The 12734-nt window shown below is 38.8% G+C and overlaps 1 protein-coding gene across 1 annotated transcript in view; it reads right to left on the reverse strand.

The window, feature by feature from the left end:
• Positions 1-12487: 12487 nt before the first annotated feature.
• Positions 12488-12734, reverse strand: part of LOC149840589 (uncharacterized) — a 39156-nt gene continuing 38909 nt past the window's right edge. The window contains exon 5 of the mRNA XM_090004480.1: positions 12488-12721. Within this exon, the coding sequence (XP_089860606.1) occupies positions 12543-12721 (179 nt within the window). The 3' untranslated portion in view covers positions 12488-12542. The remainder of the gene's footprint in view (positions 12722-12734) is intronic.

Raw genomic sequence — 12734 nt, forward strand, 5'->3', positions numbered from 1 at the left:
TAAAAAATGTCATGCAATACATTCAAACATTGCAATATCTTCAAATCATTCAAATCATTGCAATACATTTCAATACATTCAAATAACTCAAATCATTCACATCAAATAGCGGTTTATATTACAAAATTTATTTCACTAGCTCGAGAATTCTTTGTCATCACTTGTTTGACTTTCATATTCTTCTTCTTCCTCATCACTTGATTATCGTGCACCACATCTACCCGTGCGTCAAAATTGTTCCTAAATTCTTTACCATGAAATGTCTAATTCTAATAATCACTCACAAAACCCTTCATGTATAGGTGATGTCTAACTTCATGAGGTTCTACAAATCGATTGTTTTTACAAATCTTGCAGAGACACCTAATTCGACCTGTGAGATCCACTGTACTGACACTTGTCGTTGCAAATTTAATAAAACTTTCAACACCATCCATATATTCAAGTGATACCTCATTGTCAACTATCCTATGGTACATCCATTCATAGTTTACAGTCATTTTATCGCATGTTGTTATCAATAGCATCCTAACCAGTTAAAAGAAAATCATCAGAATGCTATGATGAAGAAAATATCAAATTTATCATGCATTCGTGGTAGATGTAATGATTTGATATATCACACACACACACACACACACACACACACATATATATATATATATATATATATATATATATATATATATATATATATATATATATATATATATATATATATATATATATATATATATATATATATAATGTCATACAATCACAAGAACTATGATGCATACATTGATAACTTAATATTTTTATGTGTAAACTATTCATAACACGATACATTCATTTGAAGCGTGTTTTCATGATATAATTTCACATGGAAGTTATAATCAAATTGAAAGTAACTTCATGCAAGTATGGATACAATCACATCAAACAATTTAATACATTCAAATCATTCATATCAAAACAATGTCAAACATGTACCTATAGCAAACACACTCTAATATCCCGCTAACTACTACCATGACTACCTGTCAGAAACGAGCCCGGATAGGAAGACAACTCTCTGGTGAAAGCGAGACAGACAGGGGTGATGCCCCTACTGGCAGTAAGATCAAGGCAGGGAGGTCTCGCCCCCTCCCGTATCAATCATGAGGCAGAGGGGTTTCTCTCCCTGTAGATGCTAAATTTCTCGGCAGGGGGATCTGCCCCCTGCCGGGCAAAATGGCAGGAGGATTCACCCCCTACCGTGCAAAACAGACAAGGGGCAGGCGGGCTTCGCCCCTCTGCCAAAATTATCGAGGAGAGGGGGGCAAACCACCCCCTGCCAGGGAAAACAAAAGGGCAGGGGGCTTCTCCCCCTGCCGATCACTCTTCGACAGCGGACAAGGGAAGAGCCCTGTCGGCAAAGTCAAGACGACAGGGGGGGGCTTGTCGACATTCAAAAGGACAGGGGCGAAGCCTCCTATTATGCCGGAGAAAAAGAGGCGATCGGGGCCTCTGTCAGACCCCCGTCGACTACATAGAGGTAGGGAGGGTCCGACAGAGGTTGTCAGGCCTCTGTTGGCCCTCCGGCAACCGTAGGGAGAAGGGGGCGGCTACACCATACGGGAAAGGGAAATGTTTACCTGCGTTCGGGGCTCACCGAAAAATCCATAGGGGGAGCAATGAGAGAGAGAGAATGAGAAGGGGCAAGAGAGGTTGATGGGCGTCGGTCGGGCGGGCGGGCAAACGGAGGTCGACGAGCGCCGGTCGGGAGACGGCAAGACGACGGGCGGGCGACGGGAGGCAGACGGCCGAGCGAACCAATGGAAGTCATTGGGCATCGGTCGAGCGGGCAACGGGAGGTCGCCTGGCAGTGGGCGGGTGACGGCAGGACGGCGAGCGATGGTAGGACGACGGGTAATGGGAGGCAGACGGGCGAAGGTCGGGCGATTGACGAAACAGAAAGGGAGAAGGGGCTCGCATTAGGGATTTATGAGAAATTTAGCGATGGATTAGCGACGGTAAAATTTCATCGCAAATGTGCGACGGAGTAGCGACAGAAAATTTCTGATGCTGAGCCATCGCGAAGTTGTGACAAAATTTGAGACGGAATTTTGCCGTCACTAATCCACCGCTAATTCACGACAGAAATTTTTTTCGTCGCTAAGACCGCAAATAAATCGAATGTTAGCGACAGATAGTTTTCTCTAGCTAATCCGTCGCAAATTGGCGACGAAAAAAATCCATCGTCAATCTTCGTCACTAATTACAGTTTTTTTTGTAGTGTTGACTTGATATTGGTTTTGATTTTTGAAGAGTAGGCCTTGTTTTGGATCCCGTCTTTACTCAAACCTCCACTCAAAGTTACAGATCTGCTTAGAGAATTATATCCTCTGACACGTGGATATGCTAAAGCCAAAGCAAACCTATTTATTTTCAAGTAAAGCAGCAACCCGTGAGATGGTCCAACCAAATGAATCGGTTGTGTGCCTTAAGCAGATATTTCGAAAGGTATATTTGGCAGGATGGATATTGAACCTTTCTAATGAATTCCCTGATACTATTCAGACTCCACCAAGAATGGTTAGCTGGATTATGACGTACGACTCGATCAGATTATGACGTGCATCTCGACCGCATCCCTCTATCCAATCCCGACTCAGATCTGACCCATATTCTGTCTGTAAGACTATAACCGATAATTGGTGTTTGATTTGGTCGGTTTGGATCCCGGTGTAAACTTGAAACCAATGTTGTCAGTATCGGTGTGAATCAGCCTATTAGTATCGGCAGTAAATCGATACGATACTAACCTCAATTGGCTATTTATTAAAAAAAAAAAAGTAAAAATTTAGGACATTTGAAAGTAAAACTTAATTATTGTGCAATATACAAAGGCTCAAAACTTTACAATGAAGCTATACAGTCGAAGAACTGTCTAAGGTACCTTGAATGTCATCCATCATTAAAGTGATCCTCACTCAAAACCCATCAAAAGCTTCTTGTGTTGGACAAATTTCAGCCATCCATTTTTTCAATCATTGATGCCAACAGCACCCAAGATTTTGTGAAACCCATCTAAGTGGTACCATCCTTTTTGAGAGCTTTGGTGTTGTTCGGTTTTTCTTGAGGGTACTTCCTGGAACGGATCCTATGGAGACGGGGTGGGGTCTGTAGCTAAGAGGATTAGAGTAGGTGGCTAAGAACCATGGTGTTGGGGGTTCGAATCCCTCCTTCCCCACAACCGGCCTCAAAGGGGAAGGCCCCTTCATTTTCCTTTATTACCTCGATGGCTAGGAAAATCATGATCAGGATAGCGGACGAAAGCTATGGAACTCGGGTATATGTCTTTTGTCTGAATGCAATGGCCTTACTATTTATCGATAGTATCTAAGGTATCTTGGACAGTTTTCTGTCACTTGACGTTCCACCTGATTCGCTCTCATATGAGCCGAAGAACCACATAGTAGGCAATCAACACTGGCAAGGACACAAATGTCCCAAAAATGACCCTTCAAAAAAAAAAACCAAGGATATTACATTTAAGTGTTAGAACATGAAGGCCATCTTGGTGCAACGAGGAATGACGATTAGTGCAAGGGCAGACAGAGAGTTACGATGTACTGAGCACCTCAGGATGCAATTCATACTCTTTTGCATACACAAATGAAGCGATTGATTGTGGCAGTGCAGCCTGTGGCAAAAACCAGATGTGGTTAGGTACATGGTTTACTGGTGGCATATATGATTTAGAGGACGGATTTGGTAAAACAGCATCTTACAAGGTTATTGCGAAATGCTGTTTCGGCTTGGGAAGCAGCTGGTGAGTCCTGCTGCACAAAAAAGGATTTACCTGACCCATAATATTTCATAGGATCCAGAAAGCGAGGGAGGATCAGGAGCAATGTAATGGAACACTTCTAGTGTGCTGCTGCACCTGATCAGGTGCAGCAACACAGTAAAAGCGTGCAATCACATACTTGATCCTCCCTCCCAGGCATGGGTTGTGCTGAATGTCCAACTTTTCTTTTTAGATACCTGATGGTGGTCGAGGGAGGATCAGCTGCAATGTGATTATACACTTTGTGTGATGCTACACCTTATCCACCTTCATCTTTGGGATACAGCCCATCAGCAGATGGAGGGTGATCAAATGCAGCAGTACATCAAAAGTGTGCAATCACGTTGCACTTGATCTTCTCTGGCTTCAGTTTGTAAAACTGCATTGTACAAAGTTATTGTGAAACAACACCACGTGAGGTGACACTTAGTGTTGGACATATTGTCATATTAAATTCTCATTGCACCTCACTAAGGAACCAAATAAAATTGGGAGCAATGTGATTGCACATTTTTAGTTAGTGTGCTGCTGTTCAAGTGGAATGTGGTTGTGCACTTGGCCCCCAAGGGGTTGTGCAAGGGAAGAGGCCTTAGCCGCTAGACGGAAGCAGATCAGGTCATGATGAACATGAGCCTTTTTTTCTCATGCTGACATCGTGGCAATCCGATTTGCATTTTTAAAAGGTCAAAAGTCAACAAAACCACGTGGCATGCATCCAAAATGCAAACAGACGGCCACGATGTCGGCATGAGCAAAAACGCTCATGTTCAGCATGACCTATAAGGCAGTGTGGTTATGGGGCTCCACCCCGGGTTTTCCATTGCTTCGTCGTAAGGCAAAAAAAACATTTCATTCAAAAAAAAACCAATGCAAAAGCAACACCTGTCCTATACAGTGGGATCCACCAACGTTGTCAGAGTCGGTTCACTTTCAAAGAATCGATCGATTTAATTTATTAAAATTCAAAATACCATAAAAACAATAAATAAAAATTGGTAAAAACAAATTAAAAAAAAACTAATTCAATCATGATTTAGCTGGAATCAGGCCGATGCAGCATGATTCGGTCGATTCAGGTCTGAATCGGCTTGCTTTAGTAGGGTTTTGGCTTAGTGGGAGGGGGCCTTGGCCACTAGACTGGTGGTCAGGGTTATGTTCCCATGGGCGTCAACCCTTTATATAATAAGAAGGGGCAAGGGAGTGCCCATGACGAAGCCAGGCAACTCCCCTGAGAGCAAAGTGCATCACGAGTTTACACCACCGGAAAAGCGACCCTAAGTACGGCAAGCTTAACCAGCACAACTAGTTCTCTGATCCGAGGGGTGGTTTCCCATTCCTCATAAAAAAAAAACATCCCCTATGTGCTCTTGCATCTCTTTATGAAAGGGGCACATATGCTCACACATCCCCAAATGAAAGGGGCACATGCACACACATGTAGGGGTGGCAAAATCTGACACGACCCACCAACCCGCTTCTTAGCGGGGTTCGGGTTTGGCTTAAACGGGTTCATGTCGTAAACAGGTCGGCCCGCCTAACCCGTTTATTAAACGGGTCGGGTTCGTGTTAGGGGTATGCCAACCCGGCTGACCCGTTTAATAAACGGGTTAGGCGGGCGGGTCAACCCGTTTACCCGAAGCTGACCCGCCAACCCGTTTACCCGACTCCTACCCGCCAGCCAACTTGTTTACCCGAACCCGACCCGCCAACCCGTTTACCCGACCTGACCCGTTTATTAAACGAGTTAACCATGTCGTGTCGGGTTACCCATTTAATAAATGGGTCGGGTTCGTGTTGAGGTATGCTGACCCACCAACCCGACCCGATTGCCACCCCTACACACATGGATCCCCTATGAAGAGTAAGGGTGTCAATGGATTGGGTTTGGTTTGGACCCAGGTAAAACCAGACCTAATCCTGATTTTCGAGTATGGTATCAGGTCTGAATTCGGGTCTAATCAAACCCACCCTAACAGAAACCATACCCGGACCTTATAAGAACTACATGAACCAGACCTGGACCATACCCAGTAAAACAATATTTTTTCTCATTTTTACATTGAAAAATTGCGGGTCTTAATCGGAACCTCGGTCGGGCCCAGGTCTGGTATAAAATTTTACAAACTATACTCAGGTCCATGTATTAATCAAACCTTCGGGTCCAGACCTGATCTTAATCAGGTCTTCTTATTTAGCATCATACATGGACCCTATAGGGTTTGGTACAGGTTGGTCCGGATAAATCTGACCCGTTGACACCCTTAACGAAAAGGACACACGCACCATGTAATGAAAGAGAGTGTGGTCTTGTTTCTAAAAAGTGGTAAAATTGTTCTCCAAGTCTTAGACTGAAACTCGACGGATGACGAAATAATGATAAAATGTTGGATCCGGCACCATAGAAATATCCAAGGTTCTAGGAAAGGAAAACAGAAACGGAAAACCAACCAGAAAAAATGCATGGAAAACATGAAAAAAAAAACATGAGAAACGTTTATCCAACAAAATGAAAACGCTTGTGAAACGCATGGAAAATATATGGGAAACACATTTCCTATAGCGGGAAATGTGTTTCTCATAAATTTTTTGGTATTTCCCAAGAGTTTCAAAAATACAGTGTTTGCGTGTTTCCGAAATGGTTTCATGAGAAACATGTTTCCCATCCTCTTATAGTGTTTCCGATAACCCTGAAAATATCAATAGCTATATGTATTGAGCTAACCTGAATAATGGCAACACGAAGAACAGTCCCTCGTAGGCCAACAACAAACGATGTAATGGCCATGGCTGCTGGTAGGGGTGGTGTGATCATCGTAAAAATTGTCCTCTTGTATTTCTTCTCTTCCTTTCTCTTTTCCTTTCTAACCTCTATTTCCCTTTTTAAAGGGGAAATAAAAGACAGAAAAGAAGAGAGAAGAGAAAAGAAAGAAGAGAGAGAGGAACTCTTTTGCGAAGGTCTCACTTGACCTAAATTTTGAAAATGTTTAGAAATGTACTCACCTCCGTTTTGAAATATTTGCGAGAAAAAGAGAGAAACGGGATTCGCTCGTCGGTACGAGGTTCGACCGTTCCTGACACCTTTACCAGGGGTAATCAAACTAAGGATCGAATTTATGCATTTTTGCATTGCTAAAATATTATCTAAAAATTTATTCTAAGCCTAGAATGCATAAAGAATCATGCTTGTGCAATGTAAATGCAGAGATGTATGCTTTTGAGAAGAGTAATTCAAAAATTTTGGATTTATTTAAGTGATTTTGGAATGAATTTTGTAAAGAAATGGCTTTTGAAAGTTGAAGATGGACTTGGAGAAGTTAGATTTTCTAACTTAAGGTTTAGAATAGATCTTGAGTTTTGAAATAATCAAAGATTGAGATGAACCTGAATTCGAAGAAGGGAGTTTAGAAAATAAGAATTGAAGGTTGAATATGGAGTTCAAAAATGGAGTTCAAAAATGGAGTTCAAAATTGAAGGTCAAGATGGAATTTAAAAATAGAGTGGGATTCTAGATTTAAAGTTTGAAATCAGAATGAAAGTTGGATGTGATTTAAGAAATCCAAATGGAATTTGAAAATAGGATTGGATTTAAGAAGTCGAAATGGGATCTGAAAATGGATTTGGTTTTTGAAATCTAGAATTCAAGATAGAATTGGATTTGAAATCTGAAATTGGGAATGGAATTGGATTTGAAATCTGGAATCCGAGATGGAATTGGATTCTAAATCTAGAATCCATGAGGGATTTGGATTTGGGGCTTTGAGGATGAATCAGGATTTTTGGGAAATCCAGATTTGAAAAAAAATGAGCTTTAAACTTTAGGAAAAATCGGATTTTGAAATTCAGAATCAATCTCAAAACCTTGATTTTGAATTGAGAATCAAGACTCAATCTTTGGATAGAACTTTGGAGATTTTGAAAAATAAAGAATGAATTTGATTTTAAACCTGAATCTTGAACTCAGAAGATGAATCTGGAAATTCCAAGGTTAAATTAAAGTTTGAAATTTGATTTGAGATGTTAATTTGAATTTGAAATTGAATCATGATCCTGAAAATGAATTTGGAATTTCAAAGTTGAATTGAACTCTGAAATTTGATTTGAGTTGGAAATTGAATTTCTGAATTTTGAAATTTCAAAGTTAAATTGATCTTTTGAAGTTTGGATATTGAATTTTGAATTTTGAAGTAAAATAGAATTTACAATATGAAGATGAATTTGAATTTATGAATAAGAATTGAAGATTAATTTGAGAAATGAATAAGGTATTTGAAGAATTATCTCAAAATCACTTGAATTTTGAAAATAACTTGAAAATATGATGCAATTTTATCTTAAATGATGAATGAATTTAAAAGAATTTTAAAGTTTGACTTTGAAAAAGTATATTTGAAATAAGATTGAAAATATAATACATTTCTGACTATGACCATAAAATGTATTATAAGATAATCTATATTTAAATTCAATGAAGAATAAAACACATTTTGGTGCCTTTATAGAGTTTAAAGTGAAATTAATTAACTCTCAATATATTCTGACTATGATCATTGATATATATATTTTGAGTTAATTTTAAGTTAAACTCTGATAGAGGAAGAAAGATTTAGAAAATATGATGATTTTTTAAAGTGATCCAGTGTGAATCCAGTGTTATTCCATAAAAGATGAAAATCATAAGTTTTGTTCACACATTGACTATGGCCATTGATGCAAATCATCAACTTAGGATCTAATCACCTTTTATTAGAATGGTGCACGTGTCATTCGTGTTCCCACTCGTGAATTTTTGAAATAAAAGAGGAAAATGACATGAAATAAGTGATTCTAGAGAATATGCATGCTCATACATTCTAATCTAGTGTTGGAAAGTAAATACTCCCATTGATATCTAGCTACTACAACTTTAGATGGAGTTAAAATTACATAATTTCTGTTCTTAAAAGGAAAATAACATCTTTACATATTTTCTGCAAAAGGGTTAGCATAATATACAAATACAGAGAGAGATGGCAGATATCATACTGGATTTGAAGCACAAATGATGAAACGGACTTAAAATGTATGTGAGATGCATCGAATTAATGAAAAAAATACTTATTACCAAGCTTATGTGATGCCTAAATGATATGATATATATAGGTTTAATATTCTAAACTAGTAAGTAAAATGATTCCCAAACTAGTGGGAAAATGAATATTATGATATACATGATCATGCCTGTTTATGATATTCATATCAAACAAGAAATGCTTATGGAAGTATTAAAACATGATGCCTATAGAAGGTGAATGTACATGCTTCACTGAGCTGAGGTTTGCATTTACGATGTTACGGCTCATGGAGGACAAGTGCTATATGCAAATAAAGTGAATACAACAGTAATGTGCAGGTATGATAGGAGATAGACTATGCATAGGAAAATGATGCTGAAAACATAAACATGATCCAGCAAAGGGGGATATTACCTTAGGCTGGAACAGGGTGTGTGAAGTAATGTGGATGGCAGTGAAGAGAGATAGTGGATGGTTTAAGCATGGCTCTCCCGTTCATCTTCAACAAACCTTTCTCGATCATTCCTCCATCCCCTATTTAACAAACCGCAGGGGACCATGCCAAATTGTGGTGTTTCACACAATTTGGTAGGATTATCTCAGTCCTCTGTTTTTTTTTAAGTAAATCTGACCATATAGAAGAATTTGTTACAGTTCATTTACTTTATAACATATAACATACTTTGAACAAATAAATTTAAATAATTTTTAATAGCAAAACAACTCTAAATATTAAAACATGTAGAGAAAATGAATGGCCTAAATTTGCAACAAACATGACTACAGATATGTATTTAATGAACCATGCTAAGCCCACATATACGATCCAATTTACTTGAAAAGTACTGAAGCTAGATAACACTCACTCAACAGTATGCACATTTGCACCGAAAATTTACTCTCTCTCTCTCTCTCTCTCTCTCTCTCTCTCTCTCTCTCTCCATGTGTGTGTGCATGTGCAAGTGCCAGTGTGTAGGAATGCACACGAGCCGAGTTCAAGCCGAGCCTAATAAACTAGCTAGCTGTTCAAGCTCAGCTTGAACTCTAGCCGAGCTTGAACAGCTTTTGTCCAAACTTGGCTCGGCTTGGCTCCAGACGAGCATTTTTTATTTATTTATTTTTTTAACTGCATTGAAAACAGTGGGTTTCGCACTACCCACCTCCTCTGTAAAAGGCTAACACCTTATCCATCTCTGAGGAAAACCATTTGATGTGTGACATTTATAAAGATAAATTGTACATATACTATATTGTGTGCATTATATTAAGCAAACCGAGCTTAATCTAGCTAATCGAACTCAACCGAGCTTGATTGACTGATCAAGATTGGCTCATTTATCTACCCGAACGAGTTCAAGCCGAGCTTAAAGGAGCTGAGCTCGAGCCGAGCCCGTTGTGTTTGTGCATGCATGCATGTGTTCTTTTGTAGTCCATTTAGTAATACACACGTTGACATTACATCATTTTCATGTTTAAATAGGGTTTTCAAGAATAATAGAAATCAATGGTCTATAATATAGCTACATTAAATGACAAAAAAACGTATCATTTTATATCCAAGTAACTCAATCCCTAGCATGTCTCCAAGGAAATGAATTATAATGGACATATCAATGGAGTCTAATTAACTAGGAGTGCCATTCATTTTCTGTTACTTGAATTTAATGTTTTATGGATCTGACCATTGTCACGTGATCTTTATGGTCGTTTTTGTAGGGACATATATGAAAGCAAACTAAAAATAAATTATCAACAATATATGAAATTTTGGGTTAATATTCTGTGCTATTCAAGCCATGTAACTATTGAGTTAGAATTCATAGGTTCAAACTTTATCAACTCAATCTGTCCATATAGATGTGCAGCATGTATGCTATGGATTAAACCTTGGATTATGTTATTTTGAACTAAAAGTATGATTACTCGAGTCGTGAATGCATTACAGGCTGATGATTTTTGAAGCTCTTAAAAAAAACTGCTTACATAACAATCACATAATTCAAAACTCACTTTCTACTAAACAAACCTTGTAGATCACATCCTCAAAGTTCCATCTACAACAAAATAAAGCTTTAAAAAATATGAAAAGAAGGTGATTTGTAATCAATAGTTTCATGCCTTCAATAGCACCAAATATTAACCCACAAAAGACATGTTTTTAAGAAAAAACATGGTGAACACATTTATAAGATCTGATCGAGTAAATGCAACTGTCTTTTTAATCGGTAATATGGTAATGCTTTTTTTCTTGATAGGAACGAAGAGGGTTTGGTGCAAACTCGTTGTGCAGGCTAACACTGGTTAGTCTGTGTGATAGACTGCACACATCAGCATCTCTCTCTCTCTCTCTCTCTCTCTCTCTCTCTCTCTCTCTCTCTCTCTCTCTGGAAAGTCACTGCTGTAGAATCCATGGCCCTTGAATGCACAAGTACTGAAAGTAAGGTTCACAAGCTATTCTTCATCTATAGATGATCATAGATATAAAAAAGCATGGGACACGCCTTTTTTTGAACTGAAATGAAAACTTAATCATGCGGCTAGTAATCATCCTGCCTCAAAATAGAAATAGAAAAATTCTAAACAAAAGAGAGATGATAAAGAGCAGTGGTCGTGGCTAAGGAATCTGCAATCTCCTTAAATGTGTGTGAAACCCAAAAGTTGTAACATACCACACCTTGGTAATTCCCAACTGCAACAACTAATCCCTTGTTAAAATTGCAACAGAGTGAAATTCAGATCTTACTCCCGATACCCAGCCTGCAACAGTTGGTAAAATGTCACTACAGAAACAAAGATTAAGTATGTCCTAACTCCACAACCATCATTATCTCTCCACCGATAAAGAAAAATTAGGGCAAAATACTACCAACAATCAGAAGAGCAACCATAAAATATTTACTTGGCTTTTCACAATATGGTTCAGTGCCACACCATAAATTTGATGGCACCATTTGGTGGACTCCCCGGCTTAACCACAAAACCTTTTTTTTCAAGAGAAAGCTGGGGTTAGGCAGACCCTTACCAGTTATACAAAGGGATTAGAACTTGCAAGGTCCCAACACAAGGTGACGTGCAATAACTGCTCCTGCCACACAAGCGGAGACCCCTAGGTTAAAGAATAATGAAAAAGGTCCCACACCCACACCCACCCACCGAGAGAGAGAGAGAGAGAGCTTTGCAGATGTTTGTGGTGATGGGTAAGCAATCGTGTGAATGAGTGGTGACTTCAGCAAAAGAGCAGGAGAAATTTAAGAAGGGTAAGTTGATCATTAGGTTCTTACACTAAATAATGTAATTTATACAATGAAAAAATATTCAATAAAAAATTGCAAAGATGCCATTTTGAGGGGTATTTTCTGTCCCAAAATCAATTGTGCAGGATATTAAAATGCACCAATGGTTGTGCATTGTAACACTTACCTATATATATAGCCCAACTCAAACTTGTAATATTGAAACCTCATCACTCATACATTCATAACAATGAACATAAAACCATAAAACCACTGAACCTTCTAATCATTCACATGAACAACAAAACTTCCTCTTGTATGAATAATTTATATGGAAATTGATTTTCCAGTTGCAGTACGATTTCTCTTTTCAACAAAATTCAATCATATTTCTTCTTTTCTTATTTAGACTCCAACTAAAGCTGTTGTGAATGCTCAAGTGGATCAAACTTCTATCCTATCAGCTGCATTGTCTTCATCATCAGAGCTGAATTCTCGCCTGGAAATCATATTCATAAATGTACGCCGGGCATGGCCAACTGCTCGAGATGTTCTCTTTGCTGCTCCTGCAACCACAGGCTGCAGGGAATTGATGGGCAAGATTGCATGTTCTTGTATTATAGCTGCATGGCACAA

The sequence above is a fragment of the Nuphar pumila genome, chromosome 4 (genome assembly GCF_984573655.1).
Source record: "Nuphar pumila chromosome 4, dmNupPumi1.hap1.1, whole genome shotgun sequence".
Lineage (NCBI taxonomy): Eukaryota > Viridiplantae > Streptophyta > Magnoliopsida > Nymphaeales > Nymphaeaceae > Nuphar > Nuphar pumila.